A 24,989-nucleotide genomic window follows, 5' to 3' on the forward strand; every position below is an offset into this window, starting at 1 on the left:
ATTTTCTAACGTTTTATTTCTGTAGTGGCACACTTTTTGTAACCAAAATCATCCCAAGGTGCAGCACTATTTCACAAACCACAAATAAGTACATCTTTTATACACACTCAACTGTCTGTAGAGAAGCTGGTAAAAGATGAGCTCCGAGATCAGCATTTGCAGACATGGCACTTAGTGAGCACTTTGGTGGCATCTCCAAGCTGCATCACCCCTTTTCCCGCACCTCTCTGCCTCAGAGGCAACCCATATGCCCACTATCCACCAACCCAGTGGGGCTCGCTGGCAATAACACACCCAGGGCAGATGGACACTAGCATACTTCTGAAGTGCTCTAACATGGTACCCAGAGAGCTGCTTGTATGCCAGCTATCCTCTTCAGAGTTTTCCCTCTCAGGTTCAGACTGAAGTGCACTACACTATTATCTCCGTTGCACACCTGGGTAGCTCTCAGGGTACGCCACAGTGCTGCAGCACACTGGTTCAAAAACACTGATCTATATCAATGAAATCATAAGCTGTTTTAATGTCTGTTTGTTCTCCAGTCATGCGCAGTTGAACCAGTTTTCAGGAAATTGTATGTGTAGCCGATGGTCCAACTTAAAATGTGGGCTACATGGTGTTGTATGTAGCAGGGGTATAATGAAAAGAGGGCAACCACAAAGAAAGAACTGACATGGGGACTGCAAATCCCATCAGGCAGCAGGAGTGCACTGGTGTTGGCATCTCCAAGCTGCATCACCCGTTTGCCCACACCTCTCTGCCTCAGAGGCAACCTGTATGCCCACTATCTACCAACCCAGTGGGGCTCGCTGGCAATAACACACGCAGGGCAGATGGACACTAGCATACTTCTGAAGTGCTCTAACATGGATAGCAGGGATATAATGAAAAGAGGGCAACCACAAAGAAAGAACTGACATGGGGACTGCAAATCCCATCAGGCAGCAGGAGTGCACTGGTGATGGCTGAGCGACCCCTCCAGCAAAAGCAGAGTTTTCTAGTGGCCAAAGCACATGTACGAGTGACATCTTTTTCTCAGCTAATCTGTTTTACTGTCTCACTGGATTACAGCTCTTGTCTTAGAGTACATCGTTTTGCCTCATCTTGGCCTGTGCTTTGCCATGTTGAAATTCCAAAAGACAGTTTTTCCCTATTTATTTATACCAAGGCAATGCCACTGTAAAATGTTTGTGAACATTTAATTTTAATTCAGATCAGTTCAGCTTATTGGCATTGTACCACACAATATAATGAAGATATTTGTTGCTACCACTATTGGTGCAGAAACAGGTTTTAAAAACACAGTAATTGGTAAAATAACACAGTCGACAGAAAGTGATAAATAAAGTTGTTGCGTATTTGTATGTTCAGTAACAAGTTAAATTTATATTGATGTTGATTGACATTCATGTTGTTGGTAATTTCCAGTAGAATGTTGGTGGGTGGGATTTTAGAAGGAAAAAGGAAGTTCATAAAAAAAGGTATTTTGGTCTTTTTCTGAGAGAACCTAATGAGGAAACGGACATGATTTTACAGTTATTAAGGACGGTAGTGAGACCAGCTATGTTATATGGGTTGGAGACGGTGGCACTGACCAGAAAGCAGGAACTGTGCTGGAGGTGGCAGTTAAAGATGCCAAGATTTGCATTAGGTATGACGAGAATCGACAGGATTAGAAATGAGGACATTAGAGGGTCAGCTCAAGTTGGATGGTTGGGAGACAAAGTCAGAGAGGCGAGATTGAGTTGGTTTGGACATGTGCAGAGGAGAGATGCTGGGTATATTGGGAGAAGGATGTTAAGGATAGAGCTGCCAGGTAAGAGGTAAAAGAGGAAGGCCTAAGAAAAGGTTTATGGATGTGGTGAGGGAGGACATGCAGGTGATGGGGGTAACAGAACAAGATGAAGAGGACAGAAAGATATGGAAGAAGATGATCCACTGTGGCGACCCCTAATGGGAGCAGCCGAAAGAAGAAGAAGAAGAAAAACTATATTTAAGAATCATTATCAACGTCTGTGTGTCGTCAATTGATATTATAAAAGTGATAGCAATAAATGAACATTCACCCATCCATTCATTATCCAACCCGCTATATCCTAACTACAGGGTCACGGTGGTCTGCTGGAGCCAGTCCCGGCCAACACAGGGCGCAAGGGCAGGAAACAAACCCTGGGCAGGGCGCACACACACCAAGCACACCCTAGGGACAATTTAGAATAATAAATATTAATAAACATACAACAATATCAAACCCATCTAAATAATACCTTAATACCCTGTGCCTGACGTTTGAATTTTTCATCTTCATCTGATTTGATTTATCTGTTTTGCACACTAAAGGCCTCATTTATAACCCTCAGATCACACTGTGTCCATTTGTTTTGTAGCGTGGCCTGGAGAGCAGACCAGAGTAGTCAGGCAAAAGGTTGGAGTACCAGCCCAGTCACCCTTATCAATAATAACAAACTTACTGCCACACCACAGCAGCAATAAAGCAAAGAGAATATGGCCAGTGTTAGTCTTTTAACAAAATAAATGGTAGCAATGGAATCGGAGCTCAGGTCTTCTTTTTATTATAGGTGGTAATGGGTGAGATCAAAAGAGGTTTTTAGAATGCAAACTGCAAATTTCACATTAATGCTGGACATCCCAAATTAAAGGCAACAGGTAATGCAATGTTTTATTTTAGTTAGCACATCAAAACATTAGAATATTATAACAATTGTGATGAGAAGAGGCCATTCAGTCAAACAAGCTCACCCTATTCACTTAGACTGTCCAAAATAATATCAAAAAGTCAAAATACAAAGGTCCCTAACTCCACCACACTACTTCATATGTCTGTTTTTTTGTGTGTGAGGAAAAACTTTCGAACATTTGTGTTGAAACTGCTCTTAAGACAACCATGTCTCTGTATTCTCATTGAAGAATTTCTTTCAAAATAACAGCCTGGATATACTGTAATAATTCCTTTCATATTTGTAACGTGTGAGTCTCTGTCCTGCACCCCAAAACATGAGGCTGAGTTCCAGTACTTTAGCAAAACCAACCTTATTCCGCTTGAAACAGGAACAACACTGTTATTTATTGCAGCAGGATCTACCACAGACACAGCAATCAGGCAGAGTCGTGGCCAAGTAAGACTGTGCTGTACATTTATAATGTTACTTGCATCACCCATCGACAACAGGCACTTATACCGCGACCATGATTGGCTGCAGCACTGAGAGCCCACGGTGGACCTGCCAACAGATATGCTGTCTTTCATAGACATGGCAATCGCGCTTCGGGATGTTCTTCAGGCGTGTCGTCCCATTCGGGGGGGAGTCCCAAAAGAGTTTAGAAACCTTACAGTATTCTTACTTGTTTCGATCATGTCACTTCCAAATCTCAGTTTGCTTAAACTGAAAAGGTTTGTGTCCTTCAGTCTCTCCTCATAACTCATACCTCTTAGTTCTTGAATCAGCTCACCACTCAATCCACAGCGTCTTCTTCCAGGCCATGAGGTCAGTGAAGCTCCCAGTAACTACCTGCATTGCACTGTGTACTGTACCCACCTGTTAGTTTATGTGTACTTTTAGCTGTTATTTACTGTACTAAATTATTTATTGGTAGTGTTTATGTATATTTTATTTACCTACTGCTACTCTTATTTATTTACTGTATTTATTTGTACATTACCATAACTGTGGAATTTCACTGTGTTCCTGAAGTGTATGTGACAATGAAGATCTTTAATCTCTAATCTAATCTCATCTAATCTAAAACATTAAGGGGCAGCGACATCTGTCCCAGACACTGCTAAAATAATGCCTCCACTTTATTATAGGATTCCAACCACCCTGGGGACAAAAAGTCCTCATAGTACCGGAAGTACAAAAACAACAGACGAGCAAATTCCAAACCAGTTTTCACCTCAAGCAGTCTGTGTCATGAGCAGCTGGCGCACTCTGTTTATCTGACTGCTCTCCATTACCAACAGATCTGTCAAATACCACAATAGCCCAGCCTCCTTCTGCACATTTTTGTTCATTACTATATGTTACGTCAGCATTTCTCAATCTTTAAGTATTTGCGACCTGAGTTTACTTTACAGTTTTAATCGAATAAAATGTATTTAATTTAATAAAATGTATTCCTATGTTTTTTGCTGCCGATACACAGCTACATGTTTTATTATACTTGCTAACTTTTATCGACATTTATCTAACTCTATATTTATTTTTCTAGTATCATAATGTAGTTTAAGTTAATTTGTTTTGGTTTCAATAGATGTATTTTTCATATTTTTAATTCTTGTTCTCTTTGTTTTACATCTTCGCGCCCCCTTTTTTGTTACAGGTTGAGAACCGCTGAGCTGTGTTGCAGTTCTGTAATATACAGCTTATTGGCAGGTACAATGTATCATTTCCATGTCACTATGCTATACTAAAAATACTATACTTTTTTTTTCATAATTCTTCTTCATTATTGTTTGCGAAAAACAGATGTGAATAAAAACTCTTATATATTTGCTACATATAGAGTTAAAACTGGGTATCCAATGAATTAATGTGTCTAATACTTGTAGATGTAGTTAGTGGTACAGAAGAGCGTCACTTACCACACTGTTTCGGTATCCCATGAGCTCCCCTCTACTCCCCTTTTGTATTGAGTAGACGTTCCATCTTTGGGTGGGTCTTTCTTTGGGTCCTGCAGTTTTCCTCCCACATCCCCATAGTTGTGCGTGTTAAGTGAATTAGCCCTGTGTGAGTGTAAAGTGTGAACACAACTGTGCAAATGAGTGGCTCTGGGATGGACTTGTGCCCTGTATAAGACTGATTGCTGTGTTGTGCTCCCTCAATTCTAATTTGGATTACACACATTTGATAATGTTACGTTATCTGTATCATTTCTATTCAAGTTATTTCAACTTTCTAGTTTTCTTTAGTTCAGACAATGGATAATGTCAGATACTGAGAGAGGAAGCAGAATCGTAAACCTGAACACTAATAACTCTAAAAACACAAACCAAAAATATTTGCCAAAAAGCTAAGCACAGAGGTTTCTGGCCATTTAAGTAAGAATAATAATTATTAAACCTCTAACAGATATTTGTAAAGTTAATCCATAGTGTTTGACAAAGTGGCATAGACGACGCTGACCTTTAAACTGTGTGAGTACCATATGGGATAGATTAGTGTCCCAACTGGGATGAATTATTCTTCCTTTCCCAGGAGGGAGGCCATAATAGAAGGACAGAGATGGCCTGATGTCCTGGCTGGATGTGTGTTGATTCCTTACCAGAACAAGAAGTCATAACAGAAGATTGAAGATGGAAGAGGGTACCAGCTAGGGTGGATACTCGTTCTTTACTAGGATACGACGACTGCATGGGAGAACAGAAGGTGTATGCCGACTGCGCTTATATGTGTTCACTCAATACACATGGTGGCACCATCTCACTGGTGGAACTACTATATGAATACCCACAGGGCAGGTTGGTAATTGCAGTACTGTGGGACAGCTCTGTCAGGGTTTCTGGGGGTTTCCATGGGGTGCTATCGGGGAATCTTGTCCCTTCTTTGAAAGATTTCTGCATGACCAAGAAGTGCCTCCATGGTGTGATCCTGTGGCATAAAAGAGCGAGTCTTCTCCTGTAGAGTAGTCAGAGTCAAGAGGAGAGGAGAGTGGACGAGACTACATGGAAGGTGTGGAAGAGGATTTGGAGGTCTGTGAATGAATTGTAAAATAAATATATATTGTGTGTGACGGACAGCTGGGTCCCATGCCCGGCCGGGACGCCCCTGCTGCATATGTTCCGGGGGAGCAACCATGGACAGCTCAATACCTCCCCCGGGACGCTTGGGGGCAGCCTCCCTAGCTCTTATTCATTTCCCAGTCTCCCACGTGGCTCCATGGGACATGGAGTCCTCCACAGCCTGGTTGGGAGATGGGGTAGCCGCTAGGGGTTGCTGCCGAGAGCCAACAACCCGGATGGACGAGTTATCAGCCCCACCCGGAGGTGCAATCAGGACTAGCTGGTCAAGCACCTGGAACACTTCCGGGTGGGCTATAAAACGGGCCAGCCTCCCTTTATTCGAGGCCAGAATTGGGAGGAAGAAGTTGCCTGGGAGGAGTGGTGGTGCCAGGAAGGGTTGTTAGAGCTCTGTGTTAAAGTGCTTTGGGACTGTGTTGGGCCTGTGGGACATGGGGAAGACGTGCGCCCACGGATGAAGAGAAATAAAAAAGTCTGTTTGTTTTACACATGCCTCTGCGTAGTCTGCGCTATATAGCGCCTTTTACATGTGTTTGAATCCAAGACTGCGCCGTGTAGTTGTGTCTCGAGGTTTAGGGGCTCAGTGGCACCCCCTACTGATTGCAACTGTCAAACTAATGACATCGAAAAAACCTGCATTTTGGTGGCACTGCTGTGCACAGCAGAAGAATAAGACAAAGTTGTGTTAAAATTTAAAATACAGTAAAGTAATAATAAAACCAACCAAGATTAAACAAAAATATTATCCAAGAATAAGAATATATATTCTTCACTATGAAATATGAGAACATAAACATTAAACACATGTTTTAGAAAATATTACAGCATATCAAAATCATGGCATATTTACTTCTTGTTGATGATTTAGGGTCCACAAACCAATTCCTAAATTAAGGTTTAAGCAAAATACCTAAAAGTTAAACATCTACCACCATTACAGATATCCTAGACCTCAGTTTAAGGATGACCCTCTATTTTGTCCTCTTATTATGGGATGCACCTGAAAACCAGTATTTCTGAATAATATTTGTGAGTCTGCCTTAGGACTTACTTCAGTGCTGCGTCCCAGGTCGATGTAAGTGCAAAGAGGATGAAAGGCTCCTGTTCCACAAGCGTACACGTGGGTTTTGTTGAAATGTTGTAGGAGACGTACAAAATTTGCACATTCTGTCTGAGAAAAGAGAAATAAATAGTTCAGATGCAAATACGGAAAGAATAAAGCAAATATGGCATACCGTCTCCAGCATATGTCCAATAATTAAATGTTTCTTTATTATATGTAGTTATCTTACATTTGTATTAAATAAAGAACATTGTTATGTACACAAAATACACTTAATGCATTAGTTCAAGAGTTCATAACTTTAAATGTTATGAGATGTAAAACAACGTTGAACAGAAGGCAAAAGAAGTGTATTTTAAGTCATAACTTACAGTGGAAAATGTGAGGATGAGTGTGCATGAATGCCAAGAGAGAACAGGATTGGGAATGAGATGAAGTGCGTAGTTAAAACATTCGACAACCAAGAGGGGGCTGGCCAAGGGGGAAGGGGGATTCTGTCAATCCTCACTGGCTCAATTAGTTGCCCTAACATCCCATTCTGATTTTTTAAACGTCTACCAGGGTCTCCAGTTCATCTCCATGTCTCAGAAGTTTGATTCACACTCCAAGGGTAGAAATATTGCCATCCTGAATTCATTTCCACTTACTGGCCAGTGCAGTTCTCCAGATATTTACTGAGGGCTTTGCAGACTTGAGGTTCTCCCTGTGCCTGGGTGGGTTTCCTTCTACAGTCTAAAAACATGCAAGTTAGATGAATTCATGACGGTAAGCTGGCCCCTGATGTGCATGTGTGTGTGTCTGTGTGTGTTCACCTTGTGTGGCATACTGTACAAGGGATTGTTCCTGCCTTGGACCCAATGCTCAATTGAATAGGTTCCATCTTTCCCACGACCATGTCCTAGATGAGTGGGTTTAGAAAAGTTATAAATGGAATCCTGGGGTTTGTTTCCTACCTTGCACCCTGTGTTGACTGGGATTGGCTCCAACAGACCCAAGTGACCCTGTAGTTAGGATATAGTGGGTTGGATAATGGATGGATGGATAAATGGAATCCAGCCTCAATTATGGAGTCAGTCCCAAGCCCAGAAAAATGGAGAGGGTTGGCATCAGGAAAGACATTTGGATGTAAAAATCAAGCCAAAGATCTATAAAACATCAACCCTACATAGAAGTGGGAAAACATGAAGAAGAAGAAGAAGAAGAAGAACAAGAACAAGAACAAGAACAAGAACAAGAACAAGAACAAGAAGAAAATAATGGATAAATGGATGGCTTTTGAACTTGAAGACCTGGATAAGAACCCTGGGGTATTATCAATGTAGAACAAGTACTTTAGTCAAGATTACTCTCTTTTTGTTATCTTGTAATATTTCTGGCTTCATTATCCCAACAACCAGAACTGTACACATCACACCTAATATAAAAAGTTTTTAATTAACATTTTTAAATTTCCTTGCCCAAATTTGCCCTTTTTTAGTGTGGGCATATGTGTCAGTGGGTATGATATTTGCTATGCACCAAGTGCTATCAGGGTAGACTTCACACCAAACGTGAATTGGTAAGCAGGTCTGAGAAAGTTATGGCATGTTATCTTTAAAAGCACTTAAAATGTCTTTCAGATGGTGGTCCCTGATGCTGCCAAACAGATTGAACAAATACGCACTCACTAGTTACGTTACACTAAAAAAACTCACACCTGCATTATCTGAACATTGTAACTCTATTACTGATGTATGTCGTGGTCCAAAGCAACCAATAATTTGGGTATTTCTTAGAAAAATGTTTTGCGTAATAAATCTGAACTACAAATAATCACAGACCCAAACAATAGGACATTAATCGATACTATTCTGACATCACTTGAGTTGGATTCTTCTGTCTATGAAAGCTATTCAGCCACTACAAGCCTTTTTGGGTTTTTTGAACTTCATGATATTGGATTTACAGTTTTTTGTGTGGTCTACTTAAGCCAATGTCACGTTATAGGATTTAGTGTCATGGGGAATGTCAGATTTGTCGCTTTCAGTCCTTGATCTCATTGCCACATTATATCATATTACACAGCCCAATGTCCCATTTGCTGACCAAGTGCCAATCTTCCTGCACTGTTGTGCTCGCCCAATTTTCTGACAGACAAGAGTGTGTTGCCTAAGTGAGTGGTGCTTAATGATGGGTTAAAAGCTGCAGCGAGTCCCCGTTCAGTTCTTTCTTCCATTCTGTTATGGTGTGTAAAATATGAGGCATCAGACAGACAAGCTTTTCTTCTGTTTATGAAGTTCAAAACATATGTGTTCCTTACCTCATAGCTGCTGTTACAGATTGGGGGCGCTATCGCTCCCTTGAACCCTTGTCCAAGATGTAAGACACGATATAAAAGTCTAAAAGTTGACTTTAATAATAATGCACAGTGCACAAAGCACCCTCCTCTCCACAATACTCATTAAATAACACAATACTTCTACAATAATCAATCCTCCACACTCCCAGACGCGTTGCCACCCTTCCACCCAGCTAAGCTCGTCGTCTGGGAGTTCCCAGAGTCTTTTTATAGTTCCTGACCTGGAAGTGTTTCCCATCCTTCAGTCCATGATTCTTTATCACTTCCGGTTATCAAGTCCTTTTCTTCACCCCGGAAGCACGCCCTTCTCTTTGTCCATTTGACTCAGATGTACTTCCGGGGCGTAGGGAAAATATCCTTTACTCCTCCCTGCAGCGTCCTCTAGCGGCTCCCATGGTATCCAGCAGGGCTGTGGATAAAAACTCCATTGTCCAGGATTCCCTGCTGGTCTTTGGGGCACCTCCATGCTGCAGGGAGGGTTCCATCTGGCGGCCTGGGGGTATTGGCCGGGATAAACGACCGGCCATATGCCACACTGCTTTCTACGCATTGTACTTCAGGATGAGTATTCATTGGTTCATTTGGTTGTCAGCATTCTGGCATACACAGCCCACGCCCTCTGACTAATGAGAAATGCCAACTTGTTTGATTTTATCGTAGCCAGTTGCAGACTAGTTGGTCTCGGTCACCGAGCACGTCACGTTGGACGATTGGCTTCTTGGGACCACGTAAATGACTGCCTCCGACTGGCTAAGATTGTGTAGATGAAGACGAAGACTGAAAACTGCTGGAAACGTTGTCTAATGTGACATAGATGTAAGGAATGCACTTGAATTCCAATACGGCTGTTCATTTTGAATATGACTTAGTGATATAAATTATTTATTAAGCAAAGATGTGGTAACTGGCTCTTTGATGAAGTAACTAAAAAAACTGAAATAGCTCCAACTTTCAAAGCAGTTACCCATGTCCTCGAATACACCTGAATATTACGCCAGGCATACATTTCTTTTTTATTATTTAATAAATACCTAACAAATTTACAGTTGATGACACAGAGGACTAGGGGTGATGAATATCAAAAAAACTACTCTACTCTATCCATCCATCCATTTTTAAACCCATTTATTCCAATTAGATCTAGTGTGGAAGTGAAAAGATTGAGATTGATAAATAATAAGTGATGCATTTTAAATTGACTAGTTGGAAATCTTAATATTTGGTAGTGGCAAGCTGTGCTCCTAATTTTCTCTTTACTAAGTGTCACACACTTGTATTTAGGGGACAGTTTAAGAGCTCTGGTGATGAACATTTGTTGGCGTTGTGAGATAACACATTTTCTTTTCCATCCTCTGCAGAATGGAAGATTGACAGCGTTTTCCACCACCAATGTCCCTACCAGTGTCCATCTGCCTGGACCCGCCTCTACCCGCCAGAAATCATCATAACTGGAGGCTCCACCATCTTTGAGTCAATTCAATAATGGACTCTCGTCTGAAAAGATGTTGCCTTAATGCTCTTGAGATGTGTTTTGTTTATTTTGCAATTTAGTTATAGAGGGTTTGCCAACGGATGCCCCAATACTTATTGTGCCCTCTTGTGCTTACAAAGCAAGTAATAAAATGATTCTGCTTTACTTCACCTCTTCTGAATATAACAGAAAATGGATAAAAACAATATGGTAGCCCTCAGCTGACAAGGCAGTACATTGACTTTCGTAATCCTGAGCAGACAACAGATGAAGATTTGGGTTGAGTAATTTCCAGGTGTCAACCTTGCTCATCTCCACTCTCACAAACAGTGAATCATACGTCAGCATGTTGATTAAGTAAAATCTCCAGTGCTCTAGGTGGGCTGTTGTTGGGTGAAGCAATTGACTGGTTTTTCTGTTCACAAACTCTTGACTCTGCCTTCTTCTTCCCTCTCATTTCTAATCTCTCAGTTATCAATGATCATTTTCTACGAATAGTAACCTCTTTTCTCCCACTCACGGCTTCACAATTGTGTACAAAAGCCCTGAATCTGCACCCAGAGTTTTGTCTGCATGTCACTTGATTAGAGAAGTTGTTCTTTCCTCATCCTGGTGCCCTATTAGCCAGGATCCACAAAAATGTCCAAGCAACACCTGGTCAGTTGCTGTGCAGCATTAATTCAGGCAGTGCTAGAGTTCTTAGAGGATTTGTTTATGCAGCCTCACGGTAAATGGGATTCTTTTTTTTTTTTTTTGCCACAGGTAACACACCACTCTTACCTCTTCATTCTTTCCTGCCAACTTGCAGTGCTCAACATGATCCTTAGCTGCTGGCCAATAAATCTAAAATAAGAAAGCAAAAATATGGTATTGTGAGACAGTGTGTGATAAACCTCACTTGTTAATTTTTTTCTTCTGTTTAAAATGTTAGAATTCCATTGAGATCTGCACAATTGACATTTCGACTCGCAGCCAAATAGAATCAGTTACCTGTCGTGTAGCATTTTATACAAACACATCCAGTCTATCTATCCTGCCTACTATACTAAAATCTATCTTATCCTGCCTACTATGCTAGTATCTATCTATCTATCTATCTATCTATCTATCTATCTATCTATCTATCTATCTATCTATCTATCTATCTATCTATCTATCTATCTATCTATTCTGCCTAATATGATAAAAATCAAATCTATCTATCTATCTATCTATCTATCTATCTATCTATCTATCTATCTATCTATCTATCTATCTATCTATCTATTCTGCCTAATATACTAAAATTCAAATCTATCTATCTATCTATCTATCTATCTATCTATCTATCTATCTATCTATCTATCTATCTATCTATCTATCTATCTATCTAATCCTGCCTACTACACTAGAATCTATCTATCTATCTATCTATCTATCTATCTATCTATCTATCTATCTTGATGAAAGTGTTCCCTTTATGATCTGAAATACAAAGGACTGGAAGAGCTCATCTCTGAATTGTTTTAGTTTTCACTTATGAGTCAATATAGGTTAAATGATTTACTTCTACATTAAAAAAGTGATAAGTCACTTGAATCATTCAATCTTGTATACTTTGTTTTTATTTTTTAAAGTGAAAAAACTGACAAAAAAGAGCAGACATCCTGGGTTAATGTTGGTTTTAGAAGAGAATTTAATCACTTAATCTGAGCAATCTGTCCGGCACTATTGAAGTTACACCAGTGAATGCTGCTAGCATGTGCTCACCAGACCGTTGTGCAAGTAGGAGCTGATGACCTACCAGCCGAGTCTGCCTGCCAAGTATGTCTACTGACCATGTTAGCTCTGCAGAGGGACAGACTTTGAAAACAGGACTTTTGACCAATGAATGATGGGTGGAGGCGGGTCTTCAAGCCAAAAGATCTATCCCTGGAGTCTTTGGGTTTAATGTTTATGATAATATTTAACAATATTTTAGCAAAAACTGCATTTGTTTTGCACATTCTAAGCAATCAGCTGGATAACAGACGTGGATTATGCAACATAAATAGCATGAGGTTTCTGTCTTTCATGAACATTGTTTGCTGTTGTAGAGCACTGGCCACCACTGGGTTCTTTTATATCATAAAATTCTATCTCTCTATTCTGCATAAAAATGTGAGATTAAAATATTTTGTGACCAATACTAGCAAAGTACATGAGGGTGGTAACATACAAGAAAATATCATTTTGGTTATAGTACTCCTTTAATTGTTTTTAAAGCTAATTATTAATTAATGATGCCAAAGCCAAAAATCCATGAAGCAAAAAACCAAAAAAATAAAGATTAAAATTCAAAAAAACAAAGAAAGCCAAAGCTGAATGTTAAACTTGTAATGGGAAAGGCACAAACATGGGAGCAGAAAAGCATTTATTAAAATCTAATGCCACTGCAATGAGGCAGTAACTGCTTGACATTTATATAGTACTCAAGTACTGAAGCTCTTATGTAACCAGGAATCTCGTCTCCCCACTATTACAAAGTACAGATGAAAATTAAATTAAATTAGCTAAAAATAGATAAAAAACCAACAAAAGGAAAGAAAACAACATGCAGGGCCAAGAACCTCGTGATACCTTAATAGCTTTTAACGTCCCACATGAAAACATATGAAACAACTCATAACCTTTATATTGCAGTTTGGGTTCCTGCCCTGGCTGGATTTCAAAGTCTTGTTTCATGTCCTTTTGGTTCTTAGTTGAGCCATTTGTTTAAGTTAATGTTAACCTTGTTAATTATCTGCTATATTCTTTTTTTGTTTTGCCTGTATTATATTCCATGCGTTTTGTGGGTGGTCTACCCAAGAAATCGGGTCATCTGCTAAACACCATCAGGAACTGCAGTCATCTCCTATAAATCCAGAGGATATCCCATGGTTCATTGTGAATGTGATCTGGAGTTCCTTGTATTTTGCTCTACTTTTTGTAAATGTTTGCGATTGTGATCTTCTGCTCTGTTCTTTGGACCTCTCACTGGATCCTGTCTTGGGATTTTGTTTGCTTTTGTAATTGCCTTTAACATGAATTGCATACCTTATGTGCTCTTCTGATCTTCGCAATATTACAGAGCAGGTTTTTGTGAAGAATAAATCTTTTATTTAATAAAGATTCTATAAGGCCCTTTTTGTGTCTAGCCAGGATCTTCTCCTGTAGTATGCATTGTTGGAAGTGCTTTTGAGACTTAGTGTGCTTTGGGACTCCAAGTTCATGACAGTATTCACAATCCTTCCTTTGTGATAATCTTTTCCCCTTGCAAGCCCTCTCACTTGGGGTCTTAAGACATTGCTGGATAACTAGGTACGATACTCAATATTTCAGTACTAAACAATATGTGAAGAATCATACAATTGAGTTAATGTAATATCTCACTGCTTCTGATACCTTATGCGGGTTGTCGTTCAGGTTATCTAAGCGCAGAAGGAAAATGTAGTTTTTTGCTCCGGCCAACAACCATCCACGATCTTCATCCAAAAGAAGGGCCTGGAAGCTGGAAGTGTTTCTTGATCCCAGAAAGGTGACTGAACTGTTAGACAGCTGCAGGTCTGTAAAAGACAACCAAAGGTTACATTAAGTTTAGGAGTTTAACTCATACTTTATTACCTTACCTTAGGATTCTCTATGCATGTTGCAAAAATGAGAGAGTTGTTAAAGTAAAAGAGGATGGGAACTTGTGAAGGGCTTTGCTGTTAGTAGTTTAACAGTCACTTAATTATTAACTAGTGTCACACACGTGCGAGTAGGAGGCAGCTAAAGGGCTTGAGTAATTGTAATTCTATGCCAGAACAGGGGGCGACGTAGTGTGCTGACTGTCTCAGTTCCTTTCAGACCATTCTCGGGAAATGATTCTGACACCTCTGAAGATGTCACTTCTGGGTATGAGGGCATGTGATGATGTCACTTCCGGTCCCGAAGACATCACTTCCGGTTCCGGCATCGATGACGTTACTTCCTCCACCAGCCTTTAAAGTTGCCATCATCTTACATCCACTTATGCTGTTCTGTTTTGGTCTCGTACACAACTATGTTCAATTTCAATCTTTTGCAGCCAGGACATATTATACAGGTGGCTGCCTCAAACCTTTATGATGTCTGTTGGTCGTTTTTCTGACAGTGGCTTAGTCGGCAGGATTCTGGCTGTAAGTTCTGGTCAAAAACCTTTAAAAAAAGAACGTGGACGTAAACCCAACAGGCAGCGCTACGACAGGAGGAGCCTGAGTCAGGAGCGTTTCTCTCTCGAGATTATTAAAAGGCACAGACTCATGCTTCCAGTTTATATCTGTTTGTTTCACAGTATTTAAAGCCAGAACAGTCACACGCGGTTCCCTATATTACGCTTCTCCAGGTGCGTTCCCTAAACCCTCCGTGCGGGAACATTATTATAAGTCTTAACAATCCTATTGTTACAAGGAAGAGGTGGACAACACTTGGTGGGAGGTGTGGAGGAGAACGAAATTGTGTTTATTACCTGTTTATTGTGGCTGTGATGTTTGGAAGTACTGTTTTGAAGAAGAAAATTATTAAAAGTCTTCTTAGTGCTTTTAACCTGTGTCCAGAGCGTCTGTTTGTTCGGTTTAAAAGAGGCAATAGTGCCACCTAACGTCCACTCATTTACATCAGATAGCAAAGGTGTACCTTAGTGCCTGAAGCTTCCAATGGCTGCCAATCTACAAACGGATAAGCAGATATGCAAGCACACAGGTTTAACAGACAGTCTGTGCATAGCTAGGGTTACCAGATGTCTGGCAAAAAGAAGACATGTCCTCCTTTTCGGCGTTGTGTCCTCCATCCGGCCCGTCCGGCAGACATTGCCTAAACAGGCGAAAATGTCTGACTTTCATCAATCACTGACTGAAATCACATGCTATCATCTATTCCTGGGCACCATGCCAGCACTGAAAGAACATTTTCCTTGATCAATGCACAGTGGACAAAAGAAAGAAATAGACTGTTGACTCTGTCAGGGGAATTTTTCTGATAAAGTACAATTTTAAAAATATTTCTTGTCTGGAGTTCCACGCCTATGTTGCCGGGAACGATGAACTGCTGTGAAAAGTTGCCTCATTGAAAAAATATAAAACTGCATAGTTATACTTTTAATTTTGATGACTCATTTTGTGAACCTGTCAAATCAGCTGTTTTTAAAGTTTTCATTGTAACACACAGTTCATATTGTGTTTCGTGAACAGAACGGGACGCATTCTCTTTAGTCCTCCTTTATCATGTCTTTGTCCTCCTTTGGGTTTGCCGGTATCTGGTAACACTATGCATAGTGCAGTCTGAGGTGATAGAGCGCTACAGATAAGGATGTGTCTTAATGACTGATACCCCCAACTGCCTAATGGGCATGCGGTGACTGACAGCCCTGTCCCAGTGAACACATTACACTACACTACACACTACAGTTTCGAGTATACGCTCCCGCATAGTGTTACAAAGAATCTAAGGTTTAGGGTCAGCGTGAAAAGTAAAACATTTTCTATCATATCATAGGGACCCCAACTACTTCAGAGCATTTTATGAGCTACTTTCTTTAAAAGTGGGTAATCGTCTCCTGCCAGGGAAAGGTTTTAAATCAAAGTGACCAAGTAATGGAATCAGCAGGTTACAACAGGAAACATCTCAGATTCTTGAGTATATGTCTCATCAGAAGTATCTATATTTGTGAAAAATGGGTTTATAAACTGGATAAGCAGATGAATAATTATTATCTTAGCATTCCTGTTTTGATTTTAAAAGGAATTAAAAGACAGTATTGTAAAGTTTATGAGAAGGCCCATCCAATCATTTTCTAATCTCTTCTGGATTGTAAGGACACAGTCCTAATCCTGTCTAATCTATTCATACATGCATGAAAACTCCATGCAATAACCAGATGTGGGATTTGAACCTATGCCCCCATAATGCTGAAGGGATAACCTTTGTGATATCCTAGTTGTAGATGTCACATGGGCTGTCACATTCTGGCCTGGAAGGAAACTGGAAGGAGACCCGGAAAGAAGAGATGGATGGACAGCCCCTGTAAAAGAAGAGATATCGCTGGGGAGTTTTTATTCCCTGAGGACGCTAGATGGCAGCAGTCCAGGATATCCACACCCAGTGGTAAGCCAGCAGGGCATGCTGGGAAATGTAGTCTAGCAGGGCAGCTCTGCTGGGGTCACTGGTTGCCACGAGAGGGTGCTGCATGGAGACAAGCTCCCTATTATAATGGACTTCCATCGGGCAATTGCCCTGGCAGTGGAAGTACTCATGGGTCTGTAATAAAAGGGACCGTACTCCCTTATCCAAGTGAGTCGGGGCTGGGAGGGAGTGGAGCAACGTAGTGTTGTAGGGAGAAAGAAAGAAAGAAAGAAAGAAAGTATTGTGGAGAGAAAAGACCTGTGTTTGTGTATTAGTTTGTGTTTATATCATTTTTTCCGAGTTAAATATAATAAAACCTTCCAATATTTGAATCTGGTGCTGTGCTTCTGTGTTCGTGTTGGGGTTTGGGCTTGCAGACAGCCGGGTTTCGTTCACAGTATGCAAAATATTTAAAATATTATGAGCTTAATGGTCTTTATATTGTCATTCTTTGTTTACGCTAAACTGTTTTGTTACTGGGTGTTTACATGTGTAAAAATTCTATAGTTTAACAATTTAATGTTGATCCATTTTAATTATGTATGAAAGCTTGTAAACAGTGAAATGCATAATGTAAAATTCAAACTTGAAATGCACAATGACAATTGATTGACACTTGACAAAACAAACACTGCAAAATATTTTCATTTTAAGAAAATCATTCGAGAATTCCAAAATTGCCTGGAGGTAATAAGGCGTTTTGAATTAGGCAGCAAAAGAAGTTATCAAGTACGTAACTAATTAGGGTGAAATTAGGCTGACAATGATTTGAACCCTCTAAGGCATTTCAAGTCCAGGAGGTGAAAAGGCTGGCTAAAGCCCATCTGATGTTTAGCTGGAGCCAGCTGTGCGAAGCAGTTGTGAAAAACTCCCCTGGGGCGCATCTGTTAAATTATATACAAAATAACTTGTAAAATCACTGCAAATTAACCCCGCACGCCAAGGCTTGTCTACTCTGGTTTAAACTTTGTTTGCCATATTAGTCTCCTAGAGATGTCGACAGCTTGTGGCAGATCATTTATTGGGAGGTCTATTTCTGTCGACGGTGAAAAATTAATTTGCTTGTAATTGAAGCAGACGGCTGGCCGTTTTGAACTAGCTATACAGTTGCCATTAAAGTATCAGGATTTATTCTTGTCACAATTTGTTTGCTCTTTCTAAACATTGATTGAAATCATTTTTCTAAGAATCTTTGGGTATGGGGGCACCAGCAGGTGCAGCCAGAGGATGACATTTCCCACATATGCCAAAGTTTTTATGGTGTATAGACTCACAAAGGAAAACATTGAATTTTACTTGCAAGGAAGGAGAAATTGAGATGTAGAAATTTATGGGCCAGTTTGTTTCCCAGACTAAAAATCAAAATCTAAATGTCAGAAGAAACAGTCTTTGACACCATAAAGCACACCAAAGATGTATTTGATATTCGATACAGTTATTCTGATTTCATTGTGAAGATGACTTCATATGGTGCATAACCCCCTGGTAACTACAATACACAATACAATACAATACAGTTTAGTTTTGTATAGCCTAAAATCACACAGGAAGTGCTGCAATGGGCTTTAACAGACCCTGCCTCTTGACATCCCCCCAGCCTTGACTCTCTGAGAAGACACGGAAAAACTCCCCAAAAAAAACTTGTAGGGAAAAAATGGAAGAAACCTTGGGAAAGGCAGTTCAAAGAGAGACCCCTTTCCAGGTAGGTTGGGTGTGCAGTGGGTGTCAAGAAGAAGGGGGTCAATACAATACAATACACAGAACAGAACAAATCCTTAATACAGCATAAAAATAAAAATTTTAGAAGTACGGAGCAGAATTTAACAGTAGATGATATCACATAATAAGATTTGGATATTTTTAGAGTCCTGGAGACCTCATCCATCAAGCTGCCTCCCCCATTTGGCCATTCCACGGCTGAAACGTTGCTCAGCCAGCCAATCCAATGAAAGGACCCCTTTAACTACCAAGATAAACATCAAAAAATGGCCCGTAATAAAACCAAAATGGCGTTGCGGGATAACACAAAAATGTTTCAACTCTTTGAGGATGCTTTATATAAATAAACAAATGCCAGAACTGACATATACTTTGCTCAAAATGCATCAGAAAAGCCCATAAAATACTAATAAAATACATCAATCATAACCCCTGGGTTAACATTAGATATGAACATCTATAAAGATCTACATACCTATAAAGACACAACCTTCTTTTTATACCAGCTCACTATCTGTGTTCAGCTTGGCACACTATTGCTAACACCCGCCAAGTCAGTATGCAATTTTGGGTTTCTGAGTGATAAACAGCTCTCCATCACAGACCGTATTTGATGGAGTATGCACCATGATTTCTGTTCCAGGCTTTGGTCTGATGGTGTCTGACTACTGCTGCCCAGTGCTGCTAGGAGTACCAGAACGTGTTTCCAAGTTACTACAGATTATTGAAAATGCAAGTGGCATGTCTGGTGTTCAGCCAACAGAGTTTGGAACGTGTTAGTCCTCTACTCAGATCTCCACACTTGCTACATGTATTGGCACACATTCAATTCAGATCCTTGACGCTTGCTTACAGAGTAGTCAATGCGTCAACATCTATATATATATTGTGTGGTAGCCGGCCTGGACACAGACAGGCAGACAGCGGTGGTTCACCCAACACACATTTATTATACATTATTTACAACAATAAAGTGCACACAACCCCAAACAACTCCACAAAAGTCCAGGCCCTCAAACAATGCCTCTTCTTCCTTCAGGCCACCTCCACTCCTCTCCACCAAGACCTTGTCTTCTGCACTCCCGACTCCAGCCCTCGAATGGAGGGAGGCAGCCCCTTTAATCTACACCCGGATGTGCTTCAGGTGGCTCCCGATAATCTTCCACCGGCTCTCCGCAGTGTGGCGGAAGTACTGGCCTTGCACCTGGAAGCACTCTGGGTGTTCCTGGTCTTCTTCCCCCAGCACTTCCGGGTGTGGCTGATGTGCTGTGGGCCAGGGCTCCTCAGGCATTGGGGCGTCCCCTGGCGGTGACCAAGAGCCCCTTTAGGGTTGAGCTTCCAAGCTCTGTTGCCATGGTCCCCAAAGCCACCAGGGTGCTTGCCCCCTTGTTGTCTGGAAGAGGCGCAAGCCCTCCTCCAGTCCTTCTGGGTGTCCCGGCTGGGTAGCACCTCCAGCCACTCGCCACAATTGTATGAAATGGCCGGGATGCTCCTGAGATGGAAGGACAGGGGAAGGCAGCTTTTGTAGGACACTGCCTCCCCTAAAATGCTAGATGGCAGCTCCCCTGGAGTGTAACAGTGCCCCGGATTCCTTCAGGGAATCTTGGGACTTAGAGTTTGGTTGCTCAGCCCTGTTGAGTACCGTGGGTGCTGCCAGGAGGAGCTGTGAGAGGAACGGAGGAGCCATGCCTAATTCATAGCTCGGAAGTACTATAAAGTCACGTGGATGGGAGCCTTGAAGAACTTCCAGGCTGATTAAAGGTCGAGAACTATATAAATGACTGCTGAAGACCCAGCAAGTGAGCCGGAGTCAGGAGGAGTAAGACACAGAGTTTACTTGGAGGTGTGGAGGAGAATATTGTATTGATTTATCATTGGTTTATTTGTGTATGGTGGCTGTAGTGCTTAAAAGGCACTTTGAAGAAGAAAAAATAATTAAAAGATCTTTTACCCTGTGTCTGCGTATCTAGCTGTTGAGTTTAAGGGGCGACAGAAACCCCTAGCGTTCTTACAATATATATATAGTGAGACTTCTGAAGTCTTTTGAGACCTTCCCCAATGGGACGACACCCAGAAGTGCGACTGCCGCATCTGGTGAAGGTTGCTTGTCTGTTGCCAAGGCAACCACAGATTTGCAGCACCACAGAAACAACTACAAGCTGACCGCTACCATGCACAAAGTGACGGTCACCTGACGAGTAATGTAGGGAGCATTATAACTTGGCCACTGACCTGGCCCTGGCCCTGCCTGTTTGCTGTGTCTGTGTATACAGTAGTAGAATGGCAGATCCCGCTACAATAAAAAATCTTACTGTTCCTGCTTCGAGTGGAATAAACCTGGTTTTGCTAAAGAACTAAGATTCAGCCTCATCTTTGGGCTGCAAGAGATCAACTCAATATCAATATATATACTAGCTCTCCCCCACGGATCCACCTATGTTGTAGTGAAACAGGATAAACTATAAAAATTTAATGAACAAACAGGTATCACAAGCAAAGTGGAGGCATGGTACGCTCCAAAACGTGGCCATAGGTAGAGCGATTCAAATGGAGGCTGGCGTGTGAGTGAGGAGCGCCTCACCCAGCTGCCCACTTCTCATGTCACGTTTCCCCCTCCCCTCAGCCCGCAGACTCTCTCTCGGATTAGCGCTCCTGCAAGTGAACTGTGATGACAGAAATTCTAAAATCAACTGAAATGTTCAAGCAAATTATAAATAAAAACCCGATCTAAATCCATCAAGTAGTTCTCTCGTGAAAAGCAGACAGACATACAGACAGATAGAGGTTGGATTTTATATATTGTAGCGTTCTGTTCTTTATTGTAGAGTTCTGTTTTGCAGTTTGTGTTCTGTGATTTGCATCCCTCTCAGTTATTTATTCTGTTGTCCCTGTTATTTCTCATGGACTGTAATAGAGTGTAAGGTAAAGGAGGTTCCGGGGGGTGGAGCCGAGGCGGGGGGTGGCGCTGGGTTGTAAGGAGGAGGGTGGAGACAGGAGAGAGGTTCGGTCATGTCGCTCTCGCTGTGAGATTGGTTTTTTTTGAGTCTGCCTGTTCGGCGTGGTTGCGGCCAACAGCAACCGTTTTTTTATTAATAAAGAAGGGACTAACCAAGTGACCGTCTCGGCTCGTCATTACGTCTGGGAAGACGCTACAATATATATATATATATATTATCACACATGTGCGATTGGGCAGGGGCGGCTCTAGGCTCGCGGCAGCCCTGGCCAGTGAAAGAATCAGTGGCCCCTTCGCCCACCAATGTCAATATGGTATCTTATGCACGGTGGATGGCCACGTCCGTTGTGGGCACTGCATGCTCATGACACAAGTGTTTAACTTACGATAAAGTTCAGGATTACTCCTTCCTGTGACGCAATGAAAGCCTCCTGAGCTGCCTTTCTCTTTTGTTTCGAATAACCAGATTTGTGTACTCGAAATCTCTTCATTTTGCTTAGAATGGGTATGCGAATGTCTTGTGTCCCCTATCTGACCAGATATTCACTATGACAATTGCTCTAACACTTTATTAAAACTAGGTGAAACATTAATTTGTAAGACGACTTGCCCACTTGCACTAACTTCGCTTCAGCTGTCAGCTGTGTCGTTATTTTCTCTTTTGTTTTATATTTAACATATATTGGCGTGGGCGGCACGGTGGTGCAGTGGTAGCGCTGCTGCCTCACAGTTAGGAGACTCAGTTTCGCTTCCCGGGTCCTCCCTGCGTGGAGTTTGCATGTTCTCCCCGTGTCTGCGTGGGTTTCCTCCCACAATCCAAAGACATGCAGGTTAGGTGGATTGGCGATTCTAAATTGGCCCTAGTGTGTGCTTGGTGTGTGGGTGTGTTTGTGTGTGTCCTGCGGTGGGTTGGCATCCTGCTCAGGATTGGTTCCTGCCTTGTGCCCTGTGTTGGCTGGGATTGGCTCCAGCAGACCCCCGTGACCCTGTATTCGGATTCAGCGGGTTAGAAAATGGATGGATGGATATATTGGCGTGGTGGCCCCTGGGATTTGGCAGCCCAGTGCAGGTGCACAGTTTGCACATGCCTAAGGCCACCCCTGGATTGGTAGACAGCTAAAGGGCCTGAATAATACTAATTCAACGCCAGACCAGGGGGTGGTGAGGTGCAATGACTTTCTTTCTCAATCCTTTGAGTTCCGGCACCACTGATGATGTCACGTCTGGTTCCGGCGCCACTGATGACTTCATTTCCATTCTCGGCATATAAAGTCGCCTACTTTAACAACCAAATTTAGATCTGATTTGGACTCTGACCTGTGAACAACTCTCAAACATTACCTTTTGCAGCCAGGGCATATTATATGGGTGGCTGCCCCAAACCTTTTGATGTCTCTTGGTCGTTTTTGTGACTATATATGTCTATATGTGTTGTGGTAATGGTAGTTACCCACCAAAACAGGGGTTGGCGCTGCATTCTAATGACTTCCCTCTTCATCCCTATACAGAATGTCACTTCTGTTGCCAGCCCTCCTGGGTTTGCCTTTGGTATATTGGGACCGCAGCGAAGCAGCAAGTGGTCATAAAGAGAAAAGAGAAAGGGCAGAATGGAGCTAAAGCGGGGCGAGAGAGACAGCAATAGGCAGAAGGATGGTTTCTATGTCAGAGTGGCGAGGGAGACATGTGGATTTAAAAGAAAAAAAAGCAAAGTGAATCATAACTTAGTTATACCTTTGTTTTTTTAACTTATTTCAAGCATTTTTTTTTTTAACTTCACATTGGACATGGGAATTATTTATTGGATTTCTTATTTGTTCATTATGGGGAGATGCAGTGTTTCACTGTTTTCTTTGGATTGTCTTTGAAAAACATTCATGGAATAAAAGCACTTACACTTTTACACCCATCGATTGCAGTCGGTGTGTGTCTTCACTTTCCACGGCCCAATACTCAGTTACGACTATCCACAGATGCAGGTTCAAGAGGCTCCCATTATGGCTTTGAATGAGTGGGGCCAACCCGTACTGCCACACCGTCTTTTCCTGCCTGTGTCCCAAATGACCAAGTTCGGATATAAGTACTCCGTTCTGTATTGGACTCACGTCTGAAGAGATGTTATCAACATCTCTGTAGAAAGAAGCCTTGATTTTTCATTTGTCTTCATCAATAGCTTGATAAAGAGTCACTATTTTCTGTGTAAAAATAATATTAAATCAATTCATTATATTCATTGTATTTTTATTAAGTGCACTTCCACTTCAAAGTGAGCTGGAACTTGAATGTATTAAATGTAAAATTTTAAACTAAAGTAAAATGTAAAGTTTGTATTCCTAAGTGACATGGAAATTAGCTTGCTTTTTTTTAAAATATGTATTTTTTCCATTGCATAATTCAATTTTTTAAGTTTAATGTTGCTTATTTCCTTTTCTACTTACATATATAAAAAAATAAGAGATTGTTTCCTTGCAAACCATAAAAAAAGTAAATCAGTGCTTGTAAACATGAACAAAAACAGTAATTTATAAAGTGTGTTTAAGCATCTGTTTTAACTTTAATGGAATGTTATTTGTGGGATAAAACATTTCAGAATCCAAGAACTAGCAGGGGCTTGTAATAAGCTGGAAGTTGTTGGCAGCATTTGAATAATTTGAGTGCTATCAATCAGTGCCGTTTGTTTTTTTTATTATTTATGACATCATGTGACATGATGAATTGCCATTGGATCACGGTGACAACACGGACTTGAGTGCATTTCTAGGTCAATGACAACACATGGAACAAAGCAAGAGATTTTGTAAACTTCTCTGCTTAAGAGCATCTTGTGACAAAAATAACAATCCATTGTGATTCATTCACCTTTAGCCACCCACTGGGGTCAAACTGCATGACATTCTGTATACACACCCACTCAAGAAATATCATAACAGACAAAAATCAAACTCCTCTTAAACACACCAGAATGACTTAAAAGAAGAAAAATGCTGACTGGTTAGTCCATTGATGACTGCAAGTAACTAGCGGGGGAGAAACTGAAGACAAAACCGAGTGCCATTATGAACAACACTGCACACACTCTCTCTGACACACTGACACTCAGGACTTTCAGCCAATGAATTAGTCAGAAGAAGTGGGTCAAGAAATAATAGGAGGGGTCCTTTGTACCAACAGAGATACACCTGAGTAATGTCTCACTGGGACTGTGACAGCCGAGTCTTGCTGCATAGTCATTCTGGTGGGAGTTCAGACAAAGGTGTGTGTGTCTATATTTATTTATTTACTCTATCTATCTATCTATCTATCTATCTATCTATCTATCTATCTATCTATCTATCTATCTATCTATCTATCTATCTATCTATCTATCTATCTATCTATCTATCTATCTATCTATCTATATAGATAGATAGATGAATATATCTATCTATCTATCTATCTATCTATCTATCTATCTATCTATCTATCTATCTATCTATCTATCTATCTATCTATCTATCTATCTATCTATCTATCTATCTATCTATCTATCTATCTATCTATCTATCTAAC

The 24,989-nt window shown here is 41.1% G+C and overlaps 1 protein-coding gene across 2 annotated transcripts in view; it reads right to left on the bottom strand.

Annotated features, from left to right (window-relative positions):
- Window positions 1-24,989, bottom strand: part of si:dkey-49n23.1 (semaphorin-3D) — a 297,367-nt gene that overhangs the window by 56,980 nt on the left and 215,398 nt on the right. For both annotated transcript variants that reach the window (XM_039773289.1, XM_039773290.1), the window contains exons 3-5: window positions 14,033-14,193; window positions 11,411-11,473; window positions 6,810-6,929 (exon numbers count right to left, since the gene is read on the bottom strand). In XM_039773289.1, coding sequence (XP_039629223.1) covers window positions 6,810-6,929; window positions 11,411-11,473; window positions 14,033-14,193 — 344 coding nt within the window. The remainder of the gene's footprint in view (window positions 1-6,809; window positions 6,930-11,410; window positions 11,474-14,032; window positions 14,194-24,989) is intronic.

This window comes from Polypterus senegalus, chromosome 12 (assembly GCF_016835505.1).
Source record: "Polypterus senegalus isolate Bchr_013 chromosome 12, ASM1683550v1, whole genome shotgun sequence".
NCBI classification, from domain to species: domain Eukaryota; kingdom Metazoa; phylum Chordata; class Cladistia; order Polypteriformes; family Polypteridae; genus Polypterus; species Polypterus senegalus.